This window comes from Pseudochaenichthys georgianus, chromosome 12, assembly GCF_902827115.2.
Source record: "Pseudochaenichthys georgianus chromosome 12, fPseGeo1.2, whole genome shotgun sequence".
NCBI classification, from domain to species: Eukaryota; Metazoa; Chordata; class Actinopteri; order Perciformes; family Channichthyidae; genus Pseudochaenichthys; species Pseudochaenichthys georgianus.
In genome coordinates, this window is record NC_047514.1 from 22517627 (window position 1) to 22543425 (window position 25799).

Genomic DNA, 25799 nt, shown 5'->3' on the forward strand with positions numbered 1-25799 from the left:
TGTGCGTGGGCTCCGTCACATGCTGAGTCAGTCCATAGCTATCAAGAACACAAAACAGTTCTTTAGCCCCTCTGTCCTGGGGGTTGTCAACATGGATGTTAATATCACCAACAATGACTAGACTGTCAAAGTCAATACACACTATAGACAGCAGTTCAGTAAAGTCATCAAAAAAGCTTGCACAGTATTTGGGTGGTCTATAGATATTTAGGAACAGAGCTCGAGAGGAGCATTTCAGCTGAAGGGCCACATATTCAAAAGAATCAAAGTTTCCATACGATGTCTTCCTGCATTGAAGGGAATCATTGAACAGAATAGCAACTCCACCCCCTTTCTTATGCATTCTTTCCTGACTCATAAAACTAAAGTTGGCAGGGGTTGATTCGATAAGAACAGCTGCACTGTTATTTTGTTCAATCCAAGTTTCTGTTAAAAACATAAAATCGAGATTGTGCTCAGTGATAAAATCATTGATTAAAAATGTTTTTCCTGCCAAAGACCTGACATTTAATAAAGCTAGTTTAAGTTTGTTAAACACACTATCAATCATGTTTTTTGTAACAAGCTGTGGCTGACATGGAATCACTGCTAAATTAGATAAACTCACACAAACGTTTGGGCGCTTCCTGTTTCTAAGATGATTCTCCGCTCTTAATCTATTACCTATCAACACAGATATCGGCAAAGCTACAGGCAGGCAGGGCCCCGGCATGTCCTGGAAAGAGTTGAGAGTGCCATACGCCCTTGAGCCTGGACCCCACACATATCAGTGAGAGTTTGTTGTGTTTTGTACACACACATTCTTATCAGGCTTCGGAGACTGCAGATGCTTTCTTGAAGGGAGGGGAGGTGGTTGACGTAGGCACGTTGATGGAGACGGGGGAGATGGTGCGCGTCTCCACAGTGATTTTGGTGGGCGTCGTTGAGGAGCGGGGGTAAAGGACATGCTGCCAGCCCTGCGTATCACCTTAGTTTGGTCTTTGAACTCCAGGAAGGAATCGGTGCCAACCCTCTGTATCTCCTTCATGTGTTCAACGATCTCCAGGAGGGTGGGCGAGGGTGAAAGGGTGAATGGAGTTTCCTCAGAACATTCCTCAGGCGGGTGCAGTGATAATTCTTCAGGGTTTTCTGAACGATGTGTTGTGTCTTTCTCCTGTTTTGATTCCTCTTGCCGCTTGTCCTTGGCAGAGGGAACAGATTGATGACGCAGGCAGTTGAATATGTTAGAGATAAACAATTTCACTCCTGACTTGTTCAGGCAAACTCCATTTGCCTTGAAAAGATGTCTGCAGTCCCAGAAAAAGTTAAAATTGTCAATAAAATGGACAGAATGGTCAGTACAGACAGTTGAAAGCCAGGTGTTCAGTGCAAACAATCTGCTGAATCTCTCCACTCCTCTTCTGACTGGCGGTAGAGGGCCACTGATGAACACCTCTGCATTTAGAGAACTGACAGTTTCCAACAAACATTTAAAGTCTTCTTTCAGCACTTCTGACTGTTGTTTCACAACATCATTTGTTCCAATGTGCAGAACCACATTCTTCACAGTCGGATGTTCAGCCCCAATATGCAGGATCTTCTCAGCCAAGTCAGAGACCGTATCCTTGGGAAAACAGAGTACTTTGGTGTTGTTCTTATTACACAGACCTTTTACATCTCTTACAGCAGAGTCACCCACAATCAGAGTTTCAGGCCCAGTCGTTAGCGTTCCCTCTAGCCTTTTACTTTTGGAGTAGCTATTGGTCCTTACCCTGCTGTGTGAAGAGGACGGGTTAGCCTAAATCTTTTCCTTCTTTTTTGGGGGGCTTGTGAATTGTGTACGTATTGTATACTGTAGATTTTGTTTTAAAGGTACAATATACACAGTCTAAAACTATGTGCGAAATAGGGATCACATTTAACCAAGATGAAAACACATAGCCATGCAGGGACCACAAAACAAAGATACCAACAAAACCAGATCAATAAAGTCACTTATTTTCCACTCTGGTTTTGTGCTGGCTACTGGATAATCATATTTTTTATTAGATGTGGGCTGAAATAAAAGAAACAAACAAGGCAGGTTGTTCAGTGTGGACTGAAAAATCGATGGTATTTGTTAATGTGTTGTTTTTTCTGACCATACACCAAAACTCATGAACTACATTTTCTTCCTTTTGCAACAACAAGCTGCTCCAACAACAATGCTATCAGTGAAGGACATCACCGAGTGCCATTATGAGGCAGAATGAGAGTCCACAGAGGCACAACATCAGGATTATGACAGTCTTATCTCCATATCGCACCAGAAGAGAGGTATTGATTTTCTGCCAAAGAGCATCACAATCAAGAGAGATGTGCCACGCTTGTCAAAGAGTCGTGCACACCCAGGGGCATGATGGGAGAGCATGAAGGAGGGAAGAAGGCAAAAAGCAACAACAGGAGTCCTGGGTGGCAGAGGGGGGGCAAAGCACGGCTGAAAACACTAAAGGAGTGTCATAGAGTTAATAAAGGTCACTCAGGAGACAAGGGGGAAATAAAGTAACCATGAGAATACACAAATAGCTATTAAACATCAAGTGGTGTGAATCCTTAATTAACTTGATTTAATTTAGTTTAAAATAGACGAGCAGCACACCTGTGCAATCGCTTACGCTCAAGTGTATGGTTTTGGCGATTTATTTGTATTTTTCCATTTATTATTTCTCTACTAACTCAATTCAATATTAATACAGACAATTGATATGGACAAGGTACCAGAAAATACATTACATTAGTAGAAGCGGGAGGGCAGAAAGCAAAGCTTGAAGAAAACAGCCCTGCCGGGAGTCATCCAATTGCAAAGAGACACATTTCAGCACATATAGAATTACAAATGTAATTAATTAATTAAATCTATTTTAATATCAAAACCGCTCCCAGGATCTTTGAATCTATGTATACAAATAAATATAAATAATAATGTATATAAATACACACATTAATACATGCGTTTACATACACACCCATGAACTTTTATATTTACGAGAATGTGTTTAGGAAGTAGTGAGCATTTGACTTGATAAATGACTTGTTGCGAGAGCTGTAATTGCTCGTTTAAAAATAGTATGTAGCTTAAACACAGTCCAGACTTACTTATTTCTACAAGACTTCTCCCTTTTCTGATTTTCCATTCAACCGTTGAGTAATTGATATCCAAAAATGTGAATTTATATCTTATATTTTCCATGATGATCTACATTTTCCTTGAAATGTATCTGTCCACAATGTCATCACTTTTATAAATTTTTTGGGAAATGTTCATAATTAGCATATCAATTATTGAGTTCACTTAAACCAACCATATTTATAATTTCCGTAGACATTAATATATCTGCCAAATCTGCCAGCAGTTAGATTTGACTGCAATGTTCAGCGCAACAGATTCAGTATGAAGTTCAAAATGCAATCGTTTATTGTCACAAAGGGCAGAGACTGGTGTGTCATATCGCCATCAAGATGACAAATGCCACTCGCTTGTATATTGCAAATGAGACTCGCATTTTCCAACACTTCTAATTGAGAAACAAAAAGAAGAGCAACTTTCATTGGTTAGTAGCTGAAGTGTTTGTCTTCTCTCCCAAGGTTAAGCAATTCTCCATCTTCTCTAAGCTTGTTCTGCAGGCAGGATGAAACAGTGGCTGCAGACGAACCCCCGAGGTGTCAGAGCAGCCAATAGATACCGTAAAGATGTAGCAACACATCAGCCATTCAGCTTGTGTCTACACGAGACAATATGTCAGCAGCGGTCACCAGCATCTCATTTTCTCATGTCACAAGAGGTTTGCAAACAGTGTTGAGAATAGAAATCAGGGTAAGACAACATTTGAGCAGCGTATAACAGAAGACATTTGATTACATACTGTACACATTCAAATGACAGCTGGGAAAAGTGTGGGAAGACTTTAGAGCAGCAAGACTGTACAGAATACAAATGATAAGTTAAGAAAATCAGTATTGGCAATCATTAGTTCCACCAGAGGAAAGCTGGGCAAAATTGTAGATAATTGACGCCTGAACTCGTCCTTCAGTGGAATCTCCTACAGTAGGGGCGTGCAAGGAATTTTCTCACATTGCATTATATGCACAAACTGCCATTCAGCATGACAACTCATGTTTTGGAGTTGGAGAGGTGCAGCATGGAACATCGTGGAGCGGGCACACAATGCACCACAGCCGTGCATTGCACCCCAATGTCTCTCCTTAGCAAAGAGCTCATGTTCCATCATCTATCTTGGGGCCCATTTTGCTGAACAAAGTATGATGAAGAAAATATGTCTCCTGGGTCCCCATGACCTTACAGCCTCATCTGAAAGCATTACAGTCCTCTCAATTAACATCGGGCTGGTTCACAGCTCAGAGCACTTTGGCAAATTCTCCTTATGTGCAATATGACGTGATAATTGCCATATAAGAAAAGTCTTGGTAGTTACATGCATATCTATCCAAATTCCACTGAAGTATTGTAAAATGATTCCTGTGTAGGCAGGCACTGTAAATCTCTTGCTAATATCCATGAGGAAGATATTGTGTATCTGTTTTTATGCTCTAACCTTTATGTGATGGTTGGCAAGAAACAAATACCTACAGGGATATTTAAAATACCGGCAAACTTCAAAATGTTAAAGAGGCATTATGTTTTCAAACTTAAATTGAGTCAACACATTGAGTAGAGGACAATTCTTTTGTGGGCAGTGTTATGTTTGTGTGTTTAGACTACACTGAAAACGCACTAGCTCCCCCCAGTGTACATAATTAGCTTACATACAGCATCTTGTAAGTGCATCACATACTGGATTGGTGGTGTTGTGTTGCTTCGTGTCATTATTGTAAACAGAGTCACCATGATGTCAATGAGAAAGGTTCAGGTTACAGTGTCTGGGTCAAACTACTTAGGTCACTGATGGGGAAAATGTACCATCACAGTCAAATCAGCCACACATACACTCACATTTTACACACACACAAGCGCATCCTTTTTTATTACATTAACCTTTTCTGTAGCTGCGAGGGAGCACACAGTGGGAATGAGTCACCCCTTAACAGCATTGGATTATCCGCTTTTGATTGTATCTCACTCCTGAGACAACAAGATCACCATATATCACATCAGAGTATCTGTCAATGTCATCTGAAAGAGCAGAGCGCGCTGAAGGTCACCTCTGCCTTCATGATGTCATCCCATTCAAACTAGGGATACACTTGAACCTGCTCAAAATGTGGTTTTATTTCAGATTTTTTTTTTTTTTTTAAACTTAAACTTCAACATGCATGCTTTAAAGGTCCCATGTCATGCTTTTCCGGTTACTACCCGTCCCCTTGTGTGTTATGAAGGTTGTTCTGCATGAAAACAGTCTGCAAAGTCACAAACCCTCAAAGTACACCCTGTCGCGAGTAAAACTCTAACACAGAAAATACCTGTCTGTGCTGCCCCAGAACGCCTCGTTGGAGATTTATCTTTTTCTATTGTTTTCTTCCTAAGTATGGTGACGTGACCATACCCAGGTCCAAATGGACCAATCCGTGGAGCTCCACACACACACACACACACACACACACACACACACACACACACACACACACACACACACACACACACACACACACACACACACACACACACACACACACACACACACACACACACACACACACACACACACACACACACACACACACACACACACACACACACACACACACACACACACACACACACACACACACACACACACACACACACACACACACACACACACACACACACACACACACACACACACACACACACACACACACACACTCAGCCTGATCTTTTCTCAGCCGCAGCTCCGTGGATCTCCACTCACAGTTCGCCACACACACGTGAGGCTGAGTTCCTCGGTGTCTCGCTGTCTCGCAGACACCAGTAATCCAGCTCACACTGTCCGCTCCTCGAGCCTCAAAGGGCGGAGCAGCGAGCCCCGCAACGTCCCGCCAACACGGCCCCCAGACCCCACGCAGCATTCTCAGTTTGTCATTACTGGTGTCATTTTCTGGTTTCTATCAAACACCATTGTAACACAATGTAGACACAAAGTGTCTCAGGGACACAACGACATGCTGACTGCAGTGGGGTTTGAACCTGTGACCCCCTGATCCGAACACCAACGCACCAACCCACTGCGCCACAGCCACAGGCCCAATATCGGCCTTTATGAATGCATGAATCGTTGTTGATTAAAACACCTATGCATGGCTCATGTTATGTACCGATAAGTAAATTCACATAAAAAGCCACAAGAAATAATACAACGGATAAACAAATTTATTATTACTTCACTGTTAAATATGTGTAGACACATGCAAGAGAAGTTTAGTGATGTTGCCTGCAACTGTTCAAACGGCGAGGTCACTGGAGCATAGGTCAGGATGCAGAATATGGTGAGTAATGATTTATTTATCTAGTTTGTTCAACCTTTGGTTAACCTAAGTCTCATTGAGGTTACAAATGCTCTTTTACAAGAGAGTCATGGCAGCAGCAAAGTTACAAACAAGAAATGAAAAACAAGAACAGAGATCGTATCATAGTCCCGATCAGAAACGTCATCGTACGAAGCATCTACACTCTACAGACAGAGTTGCCTGCTTTATGGTTATTAAGAAGCACTTTATTTAGGAGGTACTCACCAGGCTGGAGGTGAGGGAGGGGTCTGACTTCCCGAGGTACAGGGAACTCATGCGAACCAGGTTAGAGGTCTCCGATGCGGTGTGTGTCTGCTGGGGAGCGGTGGGCAGCAGGAGGTACTTTCCTGCAGAGCAATAACAGGACAAGGTCAGTTCATGTTTTGCAATTTTGGGGGATTTTGCAACACAGATTCCCCCCCAAAACTTCCCAGATAGCTGAATCTGTTTTGTTTGTTTTTTACTGGTGAAAATTAGAGGGTCATTTATCGATTATTTCGCAAATATATAATAAAATGATATATTTATTATTAAAAAATAAATAAACTTTACCCTGCTCCAATTGTCTCATATCCCCAAAATAGGTTTTGTGACCCTTACACATGGGATGACTTTTACATTGGAATCCACCAGATGAACAACAACTGTACAGTAGCTAGAACTAATTCAACGAGAGCCAGCTACAACAGTGAAATGCTATTTGCACATTAATGCATCATAATTAAGTAATAAATAGTAATACATCAGTGAGAGGGGCCACTTTTCTACATAATGAGTATTATTATATAATCCCTATAATAAATTCTTTGAGGAGCATTTTTGCAATGTATTGGTACTTTTACTTTAGTAAGGGATCTAAACCAGGGGTTCCCAACCTTTTTTCCCAAGAGCCACCCCAAATGACTCCTGTTGGAAGTTGCACTCAAATTGCTACAACTACTGTCACAAAATGGATGAATGAAGTATTTTGTTAAAGGAGGATGAAAGCGTAATTGAGGAGCACTATTGGAGTGACTTTGATGGTTATTGGACTCAGGATTAATTCATTTGGATTCCCGCTGTATGAAGAAATTAAAGGACGGCGCAAGTGGAAACAATTCACAAAGGGATTAAACTGTGTAAAACACATGCTCAAAGTAAGCCGGATTTTGCCGATGTGTTTATGTGGATTCAAAAGTCGTAAATAATGTACAAAATGGAGACCGATCTGAATTATATGTAAAAAAAAATAAAAAGTCTAAATATGATATTTGGCCTCAAATCATCTGAGGCCTGGCGCACCCCCTGCGATCTTTGGGCGCGCCCCCCAGGTTGGGAACCACTGATCTAAACAGTGTTTTCACTATACTGTGAGGTTGTGAACAAGATTTGTCGCACAACTGTAAATTCAAACTGTCATTAGTTATCACAGTACCACCCCTGACTTATAACGAGAGGGAATAAATGGAGGAGACAGAACTGACATACAGGTGACATAAGATAATCCTTGGCGTCTGCTCTTCTTAGGAGTGCAGAGCTAAAGGCTCTGACTGTGCAGCAAGGCAGGGTGACAAAGGGTTAAATACAGCCAGAGGGGGAAAACATGTAGTCCCATAATACATCATCAAAGCACCAGCACTGCACTGCGACTAAAGTCTGAGGATGATAAGAAGAATGATTCACCAATACGTTTTATTATCAACAGGAGCTCTGCACAAAAGTATCGTTTGTGAAACTGAGATCTCCTCTTTAGCTCTCAGTGCTGGCCACTAGATGGCACCAAAAGCTCTTTGTATCTGCCCTCTTCGTTCAACCTTAGTGCATCAAGGTAAAACAAAGATTAAAACATAACATAAACAGCCTCAGTATCATTATCAGCAGATCTTAATGTGCACATGGATTGAATAATTATTTGTTGAGGTGTTCTCATCCTTTATCCACGTGTATATATTTCCATTTCCTGTTTAAGTTAACACTCGAGGAGACGGTAGAGAATTTAGAAAATTTGGCTCAGTGAAGTAAGGCAAGATATCCAGACTGTTCTCAGAACATCAAGGAAATATCTCAAGTTCACATGAGATATTACAAGTCAAACATCCAATGTGTTACGCTTTTATAAACTGTAGAAGGCATGTCTATAAATTCACGGTCCCGCTATTGCTGTCGGTGTTCATTGAGAGGTGGAAGACCGATATCTTTCCCCAATATAACAGTAATATGAGTTTTGTAAATGTAGTATTGCATGAAAAACGCAGTTTAGGGACGCTCTGATGCCTCTGCAGATCGAGTCTTGCAGGAGACCTATCTTTTTCCACACTCATTTCCTGTCAACTCTATCAACTGCTGACTCAACTGTTGACATTAAATGCCCAAAAAAACACTTAACATTAAATAAACAGCTTAAAGCTACAGCTGTTTGCCTTTGCACAATAACACTGCTGCTGGTTATTTATTTCTCACTCCTCTTCAGATAATTGCAAAGAATATCACTTTTTTCTGGACCTGGATCTGGTAGTTACTGTGCTGCAGTTATCTCTATAGTTTCAATGATCACTTCAGTCAAATCTGAAGAATTGAAGGGAGACCAAACCGGATGAGGAGGGAAAGCTGTGGTCTTTCCTTCCTTACTGGCAAAAGCTTTCCTCACTTAAGCCATCACATCCCGGCATAAAGGAAATCTCTCATCAACACTGTTAGAAAGGGGGTGTCAGGAAAAATGACTAGATTTTTGTTGATTGTGCAGATTTTCCTTAAAGCCTATGAAAACATGGTTTATGATTTCAATTAATTTAGAGTAAATATTGATGGCTATATAAATAACGGACACAGTAGAAGCTCTGGGGAAAAAAACATCTTATGTTAGGTTTACTTTATTTGCGAGGCGAGTAGAAATGTCATGCGAGAGGATCAAAACAACTCAACAATTTGATGTTTTCAGAAAATAATTATCTTAAAATGAAGCTTTACACTTCTGGAGGGCATCCTGTGTGTTCATTATCTGCTGCCTGCAAACGATGATGTAACCTTATAAGGTTTATCAGATTTGTTTTAATAGTGACGCACGCTGTCATTTCTACCCTCTCAAGGACAGGTTAAAGTGACAGGCTTTTTACTGTCATTACCACTTTACTTAAAAAAAAAAAAATCAAACTAAAATCATTCATCCCCATTAAAGAATTATTACGTAATCTACAGGTGATAAATTGACATTAGTTTGTAGTTATTAATGTAATGAAAAAAATACAGAAAGAAATGTGTTTTTCCACTGTTGACGACCACTTAAAATACGTGTTAAAGCTTGGAAACAGTGAAAATATTATGCGAAACCCCACAGTAAAATATACAAATATAGGGACCATCAGCTTTACAAATGCATCAATCTGGCATCTAAAGGAACAAAAATACTTGTAAGAATCCTGAAATAGGGAGCAAAATAATTACCTGTGAGGCCACCCCCTAGGCTCCTCCTTCGAAGGTATTTTCCATCCTCATTCAGGTGTAGTTTAAATTTGAGAGCAGAATTCAATCCATGAGACAACTCTGGGTCACTGGACTTCCTGACGTATGTGGAGGGAGGGTAATGGATGTCGTCCAGCTGGAGGAGAAGATGGAAAACAATCAGTGGGTTCAGAACAAGTTTTGTTTAAAAAGATATAAGGCATTTATCAGTGTGCTTCATACATTAGTTTGAGGAAACGTTATTCTATTTGTGGAAGAAGTATTTATATGTTCTATTTCTCAGTCTTTAATTCATTCAATCAGTCAAGTCAGACAGTTTCAGAAAATAAGGTCCGACACCTTAAAAAAGTAACACGGAACTAAAAAGCCATATTAACACGGTAACACTTTGTGAAACGGGGTGAACTTATATAAATGTCAGGAAACCCTAAAGGGAGGACTCAAATCCTTAAATGAATTCATCGGAGGGGGATTTCCAGGGTGTTCTCTATAATGTTCTGCTCACTGCTAAGCACAACATGTATGAATCACTTTCTCAATCCAAGTCAGCTGTGTGGCTTTTTATTGAGAAGCAGGACACTCTGAGCAGCGGGCACTGGGCAGATATCATAACAGAAATATTGCAAGTATTAGTAAAACCTATAACCATGCAATGCTCATGAATAACAGGTACACATTAAGGAATAGGGATGGTCAGCAAGACATTTCCACATCACAGCGGGAACAGGTTGCACTAGCCTATTGTATTCTCAGGAGATAATGACCTTCAGACCAGAGCACAATGCCCGGTGGTTAGGAAGAGGCCCTCTCTGAGAATACAAAGACATACATGGCTCAGAGCATTCTGTGGAAGGAAATAGCCTGCCCTCTGCCTCTCTATGGAAGGATTCCATACTGAGACCTCTCCAACTCGTTTTGGGGTGGCTTGCCCTCTGAATGACTGAAGCAATCCAGAGCAAAAGTGACAGAGTTCCCGCACGAAACAAACCAACAAGGGTAATGCTTTTCAAAATGGCCAACATAGAAAAAAACAGACTTTTATGCAGTTTATCTACAGTCATCAATTCTAGTAACAACTTCAGTCATGAGGCAATTGATCTTTTGCTGCACAGCCTAAAGTCAAATAGACAGCGCAACATCAGGATCTCATGACACCGACATCCCAGAGCTCTGCAACAGTCTTCTTCATTGTTTGTCTGAAACATAACTGTGATATTGCTGTGCATGCATGTACACACCTGTTGCGATGGTACTTAGATAGATGAATGATGAAGGGGAAAGAAACAGGCAGCCATGAGCAGGATGGTGGAACATGCACTCCACTGTTATGTCCTAACGCAGACTCTATTTATGTTACGGTGGCACTTTACAATGCATGGGGACATTTCATGTACGGTAATGTACAGCATGTATTCACAGAGACATTTGTTGTATTACCTCCACTGTGGTAATAAAAAGACAACTGAATAAAAACGTTCCAACTATGCAAGACTGTGTTGTAAAAAAGTGAACTTTTCGAACAAGTTGTTTCCTTGGTATTACTTTTTTTGAGTTGGTTCAAACTGTATTTTGTATTACAATGTATTCACTGTCAAACTACAATGAATCCTTTCACAACAAGCAGAATAACAACAGTCACAGGCCCAACATCTAATATTTGAGCTATAACACTATTGAGGCTGAGATGACCAGCTGTGACAGCCAAATGTCCATTTGCACCTTTGGTTCCAAATATTTGATTAAATTGCAGTTTGTAATGAGTTTTCAGGAGAAGAAAACAAAAGTTCATCATCTCCATCGACCATTTACTCATTATCTACAAAATAAATGTATATTTGTGTTATTGGTTTGAAATATTTTTTTTATTTATTTTTTTATTGTATACAAATGTTAGGTCAGATGTGTCAAACATATCTCATGTCTTAAATGTTAAGGTCTAAACAGGTCGTACTTTATATAAGCTGTGTAACAGTTGCAGAGGACTATTAAATATGTACTAGCTCGAGATGCAACCCATTTTAATTGAGTCATGTGTTAATCTCCTAAAAGTTTGAATTTAAAACTAAATGGTGCAACTATCTCCAGATAGAAAACTTAAAAGGCAAATCCAATCAGATGTATCACAATGAAATAGGAACGAGTCGGACTGTTACAGATAATAACCAAGCAATGCCTCTATACACAGTTTAGAGTTATGCTGTGAAACAATCGTGCATCATCCAGTCGCATAGTTCAGAGCCAAAGGCATCTTTCCTTAGTGCAGGTCGCTATGATCTGTATGCCTGGACAGCAAACAGTGATACCATGACAGTAGCTTTGCTAAGTGACTGCAGGGTCCCCATGTGCACTGTTTCTACATCACTGAGGAAGTCAGACGCATTTCCTCCAAGATGCTGTGTTTCATAATATATCTCGGCTTACGCTGTCTTTAATCAACTTCTTTCCTTCAACACAGCGACAGTATTTTCAGCATTAGGGCCTTATGTGTTTTCATTGTTGCATAGTTGTAAAAAAAAAAGCCAGATGACGAGAAGAAATGTGGTGTTTCTGTTTGATTGAATCCGTAAAGCAGTCCATTTGATCATTATTTGACTATACCCTTAAAAGGAAGTGAGATAATCACCAACTGCATCTCCCTATCTGTGCACTGGTCGAAAGTCTGAAATTGAAAGGCATGCAATATATTTAGTTTTGACATTTGTTTTTCAAATGACTGTGGAAACATGTCAGTATTGTCAGTATCAGTATTTTTAAAAAGAAAAACAGAAATACTTTGAGCAGTGGAATTCAGAAAATGCTTCATCCATTTACAGTAAAATAGATGTCTGCCTAGAATACTATGGTAAGGCAGAATACAGTGCAATCTCTGAGCATTCTAACGCCAACCACAACAAGCTGTAGAGGCCTTGGAATCAGTTGTTGCACCAAAACAGATATACGAGCCTGTGAAAACTGTGAAAGGCTCGAGTTTCATTTCATACATTTGACTGAGCTTGGCTATAATTATCAGCAAATTACATTCGAGTTATCAGAAAAACGATATTTCCTGTACCATGCATAATTGGATTCAAGACACTTAAAGAAGACAGCTGACACGAAGATATTACAGGATATTAGTCATATTTTGGATTGTCCAAAACATCTCCATTGATTTTAAAAGTGTGCGTCAGTCCTTGAAATGCACATTTGATTACATATGAAACACTGCAGCTAGTCAACATTTAGCACAGCGGGGAGCACACGCGTTGCACTTTTGGCAGCCGTCAGTGCCCTTTCACCTAGCATTCCTCCCTTCCTGCAGCAGAGAGCCACGCAGAGCTCCGGAGAGCCAGATCAACCCCGAGCTGCCCCTCTCTCCTTCCTCTCCCCACCCTCAGCTTCACACAGTGGACAGTACCAACAACCCTTTGTTGTCAAAGCATAGAACAGACACCAAACAAGATACAAAGATGAAGGACTGCACAACAAACAGTCAGTCTGAAAGATGAAGCCTTAACCTGTATAGAATATGGGACAAAGAAAGGCCTTATATCTATATCACCATGTTTTGGTTTATTTGCCGTTACACTACTAATACCGAGTCTATTAGTTAAAATACAACACTATCCATTTATTTGTACCTATGCACCATCTAGCATCTTGAAGTTCATGATACCAAGATAACCACCCCTTCCCGTTATTAAAACTTGCATGAAAATAAGGCATTATTCTGATCATGAATACTTTGACACCTACAAAGACAAATGTTTTTGGGGTGCTTGGGGGAAGCAGAAACACGTTCTGAGATAACTGACCTATATTACTAAAAAATAAAAATGGATACGGCGCATAGTAAACAGTTACATAATTACACAACCTGCAGTATCAGAGCAACAATAGCATTTGTGTGGCTGACCAAGTGGTAAATGTTACTCCATTACTAACCATCTTTATGCTATGGTTTTGGTCTCGACCAACCACTGAGGGAAATATCTGTCTTTAGCTACAATATGCTTTAGATGGAGGAGAATCATTGGAAATAAGGAAAAGCACAAGCACGCAAACCAGTGAATCAATAAAGACAATATGCAAGGGGACAGAAATGAAATGCATATAAGGAATGGTTCACGCATATTGTAAAGAACTGAGCAAGAGCCGAGCAAACACAGCAGAAGTTGAACTCCTGCTGATGACCTTTATCATCCAAGATAACAAGGACTACATAGACTGGAGGCAGGTAAACACCTTTTCTATACGGCGCACACAGCTACCAAAACAAGCTGAAAGCAGAAGGACAGAGCAGCAGGAAGAGTTGTTTATACTCCAGCCACTTGGCATGGTTCTCCATTACAAAGTTAAAGGGTTCAATCATGATTTCCGATTCAAAAAAACATAACAAAAGCTGATCTACAAAGGGAGAATTAGCAAACGCATTCACACCCAGGATATTCATTCCCTTTAAGGATTTGAGGGGAAGTGGTGTTTATCATTTCACTGAGATGGATTAAAGGACCATTTATAAGTGGGAACACAGTGTTAGTAGTGTCTTTCATTGGTTGCTAAGCCACACTGAACACACATAATGTAAAACAGGAACATAGAGCCCATATATCAAGAGGCTTTACTCGGGAGCTGCTTCCAGTCATCGCTGTCCTTTGTTTCACTCATCGTTCTCCCTGCCATTGTTTTTCTGTCATATCCTTTTCTGACCAACAACTGAGAATAACAAGGATTAGTAATAATCTAATCACATTTGTTTTTCACACAAGCTTACACATTCATCAAGGTAATGCTCTTTTCAAAAGCAAAAAAGACAGCAGAGCCTGTTTTAGATATTGTAACTACGCAAGGAACAAAACTTGAAGTTGTTGCCTGTTACAAATACCTGGGTATCTGGCTTGATGATTGTCTCTCTTTTAAACTTCATGTCAATAACCTTCTAAAAAAACTGAGGGTTGGGCTAGGTTTCTTTTTCAGAAACAAGTCCTGCTTCTCGCTTGAGGCCAGGAAAAGGCTCTGTGACCTTTGACCTGTGCTGGACTATGGGGATCTGGTCTATATGAATGCACCTGCCAATTGCCTGGTCAAGTTAGATGCTGCGTATCACAGTCACTGAGATGTGTGACAAACTATAAAGCATTAACCCATCACTGTACCCTGTATGCAAGGGCTGGTTTGCCTTCACTAACTGTACGGAGGCTCAGTCACTGGTACATTTTCATATACAAAGCCATGTTAGGGAAACTTCCATCTTATATCTGCTCCCTGATCTCACGGAGAATTGTAAGTGGCTACTGCCTGAGATCGAATGCTGTGGTTTTATTAAATGTGCCAACTGCTAGGACTGTCTTAGGGAAGACAGCTTTTAGATGGGCAGCTCCTCTGTCTTGGAATAGTCTGCAAATTAAATGGAAACTGAACAATCTGGTGCCACTAAATGTTTTTAAAGCTCGGTTGGATGCTACTCAATCGGAAGCTGTTGGTACCTGTTTATGTGGATAATTATGTAAATGATGCTGTATGATGTCCTTTTGTTGTTCTATTTATGTTTTTATGTTTCATGTGGAACTACTTGAGCAGGTCTCCCTTGGAAAAGAGATCAATGATCTCAATGGGATTTTATCTGTATAAATAAAGGTTTGAAATTAAATCTAAATTATAAGTGTTGCTCCGCCAAGCAAGGTTAAGGTCTACATCAGTGTCTGTCTGTCCTAAATGTCAATGCTTCACCATTCTGTCCAATTAGATCTTTTTTTTTTTATAAATCATTGTACTGAATTATTGAGTTGTGGCAAGAACTTGTTTTGTGTGGTTACAGTGACAGTTGACCAACAATATCTAATTAGAATATCCTCGATTACAGACGCTTGTGCCAAACTTGAATACATTAACGAGAACAGGACAGACAGACCAACCACAAACCATACCAGGAGCCACAACTGTCGCCCACACAAATGCATTACATGTCGTTTTTAAAACCAAAATATGTGTGCTTCCATGTTGTTCCATTTAAAAGCACACCAGTGCAGAGTGGTGCATATTATATAATTGAACTTCATCATGGCTGGTATTTTATTGTCTCAGAGTAGGGCTGAACGATTAATCGATTTTAAATCAAAATCGCGATTTGAAATGATTTGAAACCCTGCTTGTTCTTCTTGTGTGTCAGTTATCCACACCAATAAGAAGTGCTGTGCTCCACATGTACCAGCCATTGTTGCCCATGATAGAAGGTGATAGACAGATTGATCCAATCACCAGCCAAGTATTTTTTAAAGGTCACACGTCATGGCCATTTCCACTGATCATAATTCCATTGTTGAGGTCTACTAGAATAGATTTAGACTGTGCAATTTTCCAAACTCACATTGGTTTCGCATACAGCATCTCTGTAAAGTATGTGTATTCAGCAGTATTCACTCTCTCCACTAAACGGCACGTTGCAGCTCTTGCCCCCCCCCCTCCCTGTGAGCCCAGTGTGCTCCGATTGGTCGGGACCAGTCGGGACGTTGTGAATCGCGCTAAGCTCCGTGGAGGTGTGATTTCCTTGTTTAGCGATACACAGCGAAACACAGCCAAACTCACCCTGAGCACACACAAAGTCACAGCCGAAGTAAAAACAATAAGTGTGGCTTGATATTGAGGAAGAAAAAGGTTGATGAACGCTGTGAGAATGGGTCTGCAGAGAGAATTTTGCCGCGATCCCAACTGTCTGTTATCAGCCTGCAGCCAGGGAGGAGAGATCAGCAGAGCTGCCTGCACTGAGTGTGTGAGGAAGTCCGCTGATTGGTCAATTTGGACCAATCAGCAGGGGCTTAACGTAACGGCTCCGCGGACGTAACGGCTCCACGGATTGGTCCATTTCCTTCCGGGGACGACATGACATCATGATGTACCCGGAAGAATCAAATGGACAGTGACGTATCTCCAACGAGGGGTTTTGGGAGGTATTTTCTGTTTTAGAGTTTTACTCGCTACATGGTGCACTTTGAGGGTTTTGACTCTGCACACCGTTTACATGCATAAAAACCTTCATAACACACAAGGGGACGGGTAATAACCGGAAAAGCATGACATGTCACCTTTAAATACTTTTCCAAATGACTTCCAATGGAGCTTTAGATGGTCTGGTGAAACAAAGCATCTGAGTCAGGTTAGTGATGCTCCATCACATGTTTCTATTACAGGGTGAATCTTAAACTGAAGCTTGACTTTAAAGCAACCCAACGGAAGTTTCATGTAAGTTTAGTTCTTTCACTCGTAGCTCGGGCTGCGGGCTGCTAGAGACGGGAGTACGTTGATACGACCTTCCTAGCCGGAGATTTGGCCGCATTTTACAATAAACTTCCGTTGGGTCGCTTAAAAACAAATATCGCAAATCGAATCGCAATATTTGTCCGAAAAATCGCAATTAGATTTTTTCCCAAAATTCTGCAGTCCTATCTCAGAGTGCAAAGTCATCAACCAACCAGACATTTCAAATCAAACTATTATGTTCAAAACACTTTTCCAAACGACTGACCAAATGTAATTGAACCAAGTCTGCATTATATTAAACACAGAATGGGCTTGCAGAAAGTTGCAATGTGCATGGGAGGCTGTGCAGGCAGCTCTGACCTCAGCGTGCTGTGGCTGTTTTGATTCTGCGACGAAGTGCGACCAAAATAAATGTTGGGAATAGTTTAACTTTTGTGGCCAGGAAGTATCCGCAGCCAATCAGAAAACAGATTCCTGTGGCTCATGGGACATGGTGACCTCTGTTACAAAGAATTTCCTCCTGTTTGTGACCCATGAACATGCGTCCTGGACTCAAAAAGAGTGCGGGGCAAAGACTGCTTAGCCGTGCAGATTTTGAATAATGATGCTGATACTTCATGGTATTGATTGAGCAAATGGCCAGTTTTTTAAAGAGAAGAATAAGAGCTTGCTGCTGTTGATGTCAGTACTAAAAAAGGAGAGTTTCCTCATAACTTCCTTTGAAGGAGCATACAAAATATTCACATGGTGTGTATTCAATTCCATGGTCATTTCATGGCACACTTAGATGTTTGTGAACTTTACTCAATGAAGTCTTCAGATAGAGAACATGTTCATCACTCTTTTTCTCAGGGTCAACTGCAGTAAAACAAACTATATTCTGGCTGACCTTGTCAACCAACATCTGTCTACTTCAACTCCCCCTGAACTCCCCTCTGGCCCAAATCCTTCTTCCCTTGCCCTCTGCACTGACGCTCTTAGTGTTTACTCATAAGGAGAAAAACACACAAGTCCCAAGGCCTAAATCCTAATAACTCTAGAAGATCAAAACTATCCACAGCGTCCTCCACATTTTATGTCACCCGATTGACACTTTATTGTTCTCCTCACACTAACAATATCCCTTCATTAGCTAAAGGAAAGCTTTGGATTTCAGAGATATAACGGTATGTGCTCTCACAGGGGAATTGAGCTTCCTGTGTTGACAAGATCTTGGAAAGACAGCCGTGCTTTTCTCCTCCTATTTCAGATGATGGACAGGATTTATATTGTTCAGCATGTGAATGATGAAGCCATGCATTATGTCTTCCTGCATTTGAATAGGGCTGAACGATTAATCGATTTTAAATCGAAATTTGAAATAATGCAAAGCCTGCGATTTTTTTTTTCATTTTGTTTTTTCTTCTTGTGTGTCAGTCATCCACACCAATCAGAAGTGCTGTGCTCCACATGCACCAGCCGTTGTTAACCAATCAGAAGTCGCCCATGATAGAAGGTGATAGACAGATTGATCCAATCACCTGCCAAGTATTTTTTAAATACTTTTCCAAATGGCTTCCAATGGAGCTTTAGATGGTCTGGTGAAACAAAGCATCTGAGTCAGGTTACTGATGCTCCATCACATGTTTCTATCACAGGGTGAATCTTAAACTGAAGCTTGACTTTAAAGCAACCCAACGGAAGTTTCATGTAAGTTTAGTTCTTTCACTCGTAGCTCGGGCTGCGGGCTGCTAGAGACGGGAGTACGTTGATGCGACCTTCCGTTGGGTCGCTTAAAAACAAATATCACAAATCGAATCGCAATCGCAATATGTGTCAGAAAAATCGCAATTAGATTTTTTCACAAAATCGTGCAGCCCTACATTTGAGTCCATGAAAAAACTGATTACATTTTATCATGATCTCCATCTGGGAACAAACAGGATGGGGTTTTTTCAACCATGGTACATAATGTCGTTGTTTTTGTTTTTTGGTCATGATTTGAGCCAAACAGCAGCTTGATTTTGCACATATTCTCTTCTTACAGCAAAACATCATTATTAAAAGATACAATAACCTTAATGACATATATGTTGGTATACATGTAAGTGTATCCATTCACAGGCAATTACAAAAATAACTTTACATAAACAATATAAGAAATAACACATTAAGAAATATATTAGAGGAACTTTAAACGTTCACCCTATTTCGTATTTCAATCAGGAGTCTCTTACCTTGCTTCCCTCTGAAGATGAACACTGACATACCGGTAAATTTCCGACCAAGAGACATTTTACTTAGGAACCAACAAACTTAAGGTCTTGTATTAAAGGCTAAGTCATCACAAACTGTTAAATGACCTATTAAATGAAACCTGTAAGTGCATGCATTCACAGCAGCAGAAATCAGAGATGGATCCTGGAAACAGTCACATTAGAAGTGAAAAGGATCTTAGCCAGATTGTGTTAATCCTCTTTCACACAAAGCAAGCTGACATTGGATGTCCCTGACTGGCAGCCTGCTCAAATAATGGCTGCTTATTTAGGGGTATAGAAACAGAACTAATGCAAAGAGAAAGTCAAACATTGTTGAACTGAAGCAAATATTGATGCATGAAGAGCACCGCTGCAAAGCATGACAGTTACCCTTCCAATTTTAGGGAACAGGCCTTCATAAAATACACAAACATATTATATAAGATTAAGGCAGATGGTGGAAAGGAAATAGATACTACTAGCAGTTTGAATTTGTTAAAATACAACTTAATGAAGAATACCCGCTGAACATATATTGAAAATCTTTGTTATTAAATCCTGGGTTGAATGATTCATTTCTTATTTGAATCCCCAAGGTAATGTGATTTGCCTGAAAATGATTGCAATGGTAACATTTGATGCGTATTTTCTTGCATCTTCAAAAAGCCACGTTTTGATGGCTTTCAGTCACTCACCATTAACACAATTAATCCCAACACAAACTGATAAATGTGGACTTCAAGTCAGAAATGTGGTCTCCATCTACCTCAGAAATGCAAAAAGAACAACTTAAGAGTACTTCTGAAGGGCAGTATTGCAAAGTATCTGTATAAAAAGGCTGGCATAATCCCAAACAGTGTGTGTACAGTGTTACTAGTGTATCGATTGAACAAGATAAACAAACACAGCCAAGATCAGTGGCCACTTTTAAAACTGTTAACAATATTCAGTGAAGAACCTTGTACAGCATAAAACATGTCAGCTATCCTAGTGGCTGAGTATTACACAATGAAGACTATTTCAACTGTCAATTAATCATTGTGGTGATTCATGGTGTCACATATCAATCCAATATATGTTTACAAATACAAATACAAACAACCAGAAAGCAAGCCATCATCTTCAAATAGCTTGTTCAACAGTCCACAACACTAAGCTAAAGCTAGCAGTGAATGTACAGCAATGACCTTTCTGTAAACATCAGCTGACTGTATGCAGAAACAGTGAGTAACTGTGTTCACATTGAGCACATGGTTAGAGAAAGCTATTGTAAACATGTGAATATAAAAACGTTTTTGTCAGCCTCCATTTATCTTTATCATTCAGGCATTTTGAAACACATAAATCTCCCTCCACAAAGTGTCCTTGTATGCTAAACATAGCCAGAGCATATGCACATGTGTTTCATGAGATAAATGAGTGTCCGGCTAACCTAAACAGAGCTGCTCCATTTCAACAACGCTGTCCAGTCCATTCTCCCGTTAATGGAGTTCGCTCAGTGCCAATTGTCACACATGGTTATTTCCCATTGAAAAAAAAAAGCTCATTAGTCTCTGCAAAGGACTGGGCCAGTTCATTCTCATAAAGTGCTCAGAACAAACGGTTTAAGTCAAGACTTTCTCAGTTTTGTATTTAAATATCACTTTATAATGCGTTTCTTTTGCAACAACTGTTCATGTTTGTATCATGTATTGTAAAGCACTTTGAATTGCCTTGTTATTGACATGCTCCATAAATCACCCTGCCTGGCCTTGCTTTGAGGGAAGTCATGTGTTATCTGTCCCGATCAGTAAATGATTTGAATGCTCCATAAAGCACATCACGAGTGTGATACACACCTGTGTGAACATGGTGTTGAGAAGTGAATGGATGTACGGGAGAATCAGTATAATAAATCAAGTGTCACAGCAACCAAGTATAGGAAAAGAAGAACAAATAGACCTGCTTTAATGGTACAATAAATGTAATGGAGAAACTATGCAACCTGCATGAATGACATGCATGGGTTTGAAAAGCTTTGTCTCTGAAAATGATGCTTTGAGATAAAAAAGATTAAACAAAAAATGTCAATAAAAAATTAGCTGAGTCACTATTAATCTCCGTAAAGCTGAGGGGAGCTGCAGATACAGATGATAATTCTCAGTTTGTTGCCTCAGTACAAGCCATCCATTTCCCATTGTTTTTATAAAAATACAAATAGCCGCTTAAGATCACTAAGCTCAAAATCTAACTGTGTTCTGGGCTGGTATTGGCAGTGCATGACGCAATGCATGTTCCAGCCCACACCACTGAGCAAGCCATTCAGTTAATGCTCGCTCTGTACTGAAGATAATCCACCTGATTGTAAAGTAACTACTGTACGATACAAACACCGAGGAGACTAACCTGGCATGTGGGAAGAACAGGGATAATCACTGTTGGTTGTTGCAGGATGTTCTCCGATCTGTGCAGAAGTTTGTATTACCTATCATACTGCGGTGAGAAAACTGGTTTGAAATGTAATACATTACATGCTGAAAGTATAATATTAAGGGTTGAACACAGACTAATCCTGATCCTCTGTGGGAAATACATGTGTTGTTGCAGCAGCACATAAATGCAAGAAACCCAAATAGGAAATTGTGGGGTTTAGCAAAACACAAGTGGCATTCCCCATACCGTGCTATCACAACATGAGAGGTAGAGATGAGACCGCATGGGAACAGAGAATTTATGATTATGGGGGGGGGGGGAATAGCAGCAATGATTAACACACTGACAGATTGTAAACCTTGGCAAGCAGAGGGCCAGACTCGTAATACTTGTTAGGCACAAATATGATCTGAAACTCTTTTTAATAGTCCTAGCGCCAGCTAAAGCACATCATAAATCCTCAAGTCATGTTCAGTCATGAGAATCAAGGGAGGACCTAAACAGTGATTTTTGTAAGGCTTATATTTGTTTAATCCTTCTATAAATGTAGCTTTAAATTATGAATAATATTCTCTGGTTCCAGCTTATCTGGGACTTGTGGTGTCATACATTATAGTCAATCAAAATATTTTGGTGTTGGTGTTGTTCCTGCAAAAATAGTGATTTAAGGCCACGTCTTTGCTCTCTTGGAACTTGTGATGGGTATTTTTCACAACTTCTGTCTTCTGGATTTGTTGAATCTGCTTATAATTTTCTCTAAAACCAATACATTGTTCCTTGGTCTAATACAATAAATAGGGCTTCAATGCTTTAACGATTGATGTATTAGTCTAACGGAGGCAAAAACAATTTCACACTTCACTTTGACGGAAAATGAATTCTTACGATTACCTGCTACTGACACTAATCTCAAACGAATGCATGTAATGAAATGCAATGAGTTCACGTTCTTTGGGTCAAATCTGGACTGTCTGCTTCTTATTCTAATCTATGTCTGTTTTTTTATTGTGTGCATGTAGAAAAAGATGGGCTAATCTCATCCTGTAGTCAATGTTCTCCGTCACTGTCCAGGACGCTGGACTGATTCAGATGTCAGGGATGAACAAAGATCCAACCACATTGAGATTTTGTGAAGATAACACCGTGGAAAAATCTGTGAAGTGCCACTGTAGTAAGTATCTCATTCCTTGAAACACTGCACGAGGCTAAGTCTGTAACAGAGACGTCATGCGAGTTCTCAGAATCCTTTCCCACTTTAACTCGAGACAGAGTTCGAAGGTCAGGGTTCCCTGATTATCCCCGTAGTAATACACTGAGAGGCTGCTAGTGGCAGTCAGGTCAGCTTACCTGCTTTGTGGCCGTCTGTATTTAGTGAAGGTCAAATTACATCTCATCTTCAGTGGCCAGCGGTGACACAGGGGTCGCTGGTGTTAAATGAACTTCAAACTGACGTATTAAAAATGGATCAAGAGAAACGGGCACAGGGCTCATTTCATGACGTCTGTGGTGTAATTTTAGAAAGAATATTTTGGGGGAATCATATTTCACTTGCTGTGGAAAAACATGTATTTCAGCCAAATGTACAGTATTTGTTTTAATGATAAGAATAGTTTACTTTAAGATAGGATGAAACGAGAAACCAGTAAACATGCTTTTCCTGCGCCTTCCCTTTCGTCTGTGGAAGCTCAGCTCTATTAAGCTAATAAACTGTCAAACTGTTCTTCAGTCAAGTCTAATTAGCTCAGCAAAAGTGTTAGCAAACATGACAACACCCCAGGCCCAGGGTATGTCACTTCAGGTTTATACTTGTATTTTCCTCACTGTATGCAGGTCTGTACAATGGCAACTTCCATGACAAATCAATTATTCAGTTCTTAGAGTCATGATGCGCAATGCCTAAAAGTGCAGATGAGCTCGCATTCAGAATTTGTGAGAAAAATTGTGGAGCAACCCGTGAATATAATGTTGCAAAAGCTTCCGTTTCCTCACGTTGCTTATGTTGGATTTTATATTGGATGACAGTCTGCCACACCTATAGCCTGAGAGGTCATGTTGCATAATATTATATTTTGAAAAAGGTCTATTAGTCTGCGAGTATAATTAACACACCCTGATGGCCTCATACTGCTTTGTGCTCATCTGAGCCAGTCTAACCAGTCTGCAGAAGTGTAATAAAAATGAAATGGCTGAGGCATGGATTTTTTCTTCCTCATTCGTTCCATCTGTTTCCTGAATAGACACCACGACAACCGCTTGCTCCTCTATACAATTAGTGTGGCAAGACCCAGTTTTGCATCTCATGTACTACCATTACATCGCTGTCTCAGAGTTACACAAATCCAAGCAAAAAATAAATAAATCCCGGAAAAGCCAGAACATGTTTTAAAAACACCACTGATAAAATTGTATTTTCAGAATCCTTAAAGATATTTTTCCAGAGGTTGTATTTGGTGGTTGCGTTGAATTATGTTTCTGTTAGACTGAGTGATGTGTCTTATATTTAGTCTACCCTTCGTGATATGAATGGGGTGGTTTAAATATTAGAAATGCCTACCATACTATACAAACCTAAAAAATGACAACATTTGAATGAAAACCTCTTTAGAAAAGTATTTTTTAAAGAAATAACCTTCATTTTTAGCAGAACTGTTGTATTTGGATATTCTAATACATTCATTAAGTGTGTTTATGTTGTGCAAATTGAGCAACAACACACACATCATTTCCGGCCTCTGTTTTGAAACAGGTTTATAAAAACACTGTCATGCCTCATATAGAATATGTTTGAATCAGAAATGTATTACTGTATGACAGGCACAAACTAGGGCTATTAGGCAATGAAAAACAAGTATAAACACCAATATGGCAAGCCTCCATTAGAGTAAATGACTCAGGACTCGTCATGGTCCAAACAGAGAGCAGTGAATCAGTTCACATCCTGTATGAAAGAAGTGAGACTAATGATAAGTATGACTTGTTGTGAATTTAAATGGAAGGTATGAAGTCAAAAAGCACAGAGCATGAATTAAACTTAGACTATGTTCTCCTCTGACTTCATGACATGTGCACCCACCCAAACCTGAGCTGAGACACTGAGCTGATGCAGGCTGTTGTTTACAAATGTTTTGACAGCAGGAGCTAAATTCATGGGGTTTAGTACGGTCTTCAGAAGCGTTAAATGGATTAGGAGGATTACTGGTACGTCACATTTAACCTTGTGGTTCTCACAGCTAGTTTGTATTTAACGTGAGCACACACTTCACACATGCAGGGGTTTTTATCGTGTTTACCTTTTCGTCTTCGTCTTCACTTTCTTCATCCATTGTCGGTGTGTCGTTGTCGTCGTCCTCGAGGACACTTTCCGAGTCCGAGTTGTGTCCATCATCTGCAGAAACTTTGATGTGCACCACAGGCGACATTTCTTCCCCCTCGGACAAGGTGTTTGAACCGGACGACGACGACTCACTTCCACACGAAAAACAATGTTTCTGCTCCATTTTAAATCAACTAATATCACCGATTTGAAAGCAATAATGACGTCAAAACGAAGCGCAGTTATTAATTAACCTGTCCACGCACCTGTCCAGTCAATTCATTTTCGTTTTGAGCCCATAAAAGGATACCACACTTTTTTCTGACAAAGTAAAAACAAAGTCACGACGTTGCTGAAAGATATCGATATTAAAATACTTGTCGACCCGGTTTAGTATCCATGTGAGCGTTAGGCTGGTGTCCCCGCTTCAGTTCAGTTAAAAGTTCCCCTTCTGGATTGTGGAGCATTTCTCTCCCCAAGCAGCGCGAGTCCATGCTGTCATTGCTTTCATAATGCACAGCAGCCACAAAGTAAACCCCGCCCACAACGTGCTGGGCCGACCAATCAGATCACAGCAGCTTCAAAACCAAATAAAGGAAGATTTACTCAATACTGTGCAAATTCTACGTACCTGTATTGCCATTTTACCATTTTACACAAATGATTCTTCTACTTCACAAAACATCTCATTATTGTACTTC

General features: G+C 40.1%; 1 protein-coding gene across 4 annotated transcripts in view; it reads right to left on the bottom strand.

Moving 5' to 3' along the window:
- Positions 1-25579, bottom strand: part of mast4 (microtubule associated serine/threonine kinase family member 4) — an 86300-nt gene extending 60721 nt beyond the window's left edge. For all 4 annotated transcript variants that reach the window (XM_071205039.1, XM_071205038.1, XM_071205037.1 and 1 more), the window contains exons 1-3: positions 25076-25579; positions 9883-10036; positions 6688-6809 (exon numbers count right to left, since the gene is read on the bottom strand). In XM_071205039.1, coding sequence (XP_071061140.1) covers positions 6688-6809; positions 9883-10036; positions 25076-25282 — 483 coding nt within the window. In that variant the 5' untranslated portion in view covers positions 25283-25579. The remainder of the gene's footprint in view (positions 1-6687; positions 6810-9882; positions 10037-25075) is intronic.
- Positions 25580-25799: the final 220 nt, after the last annotated feature.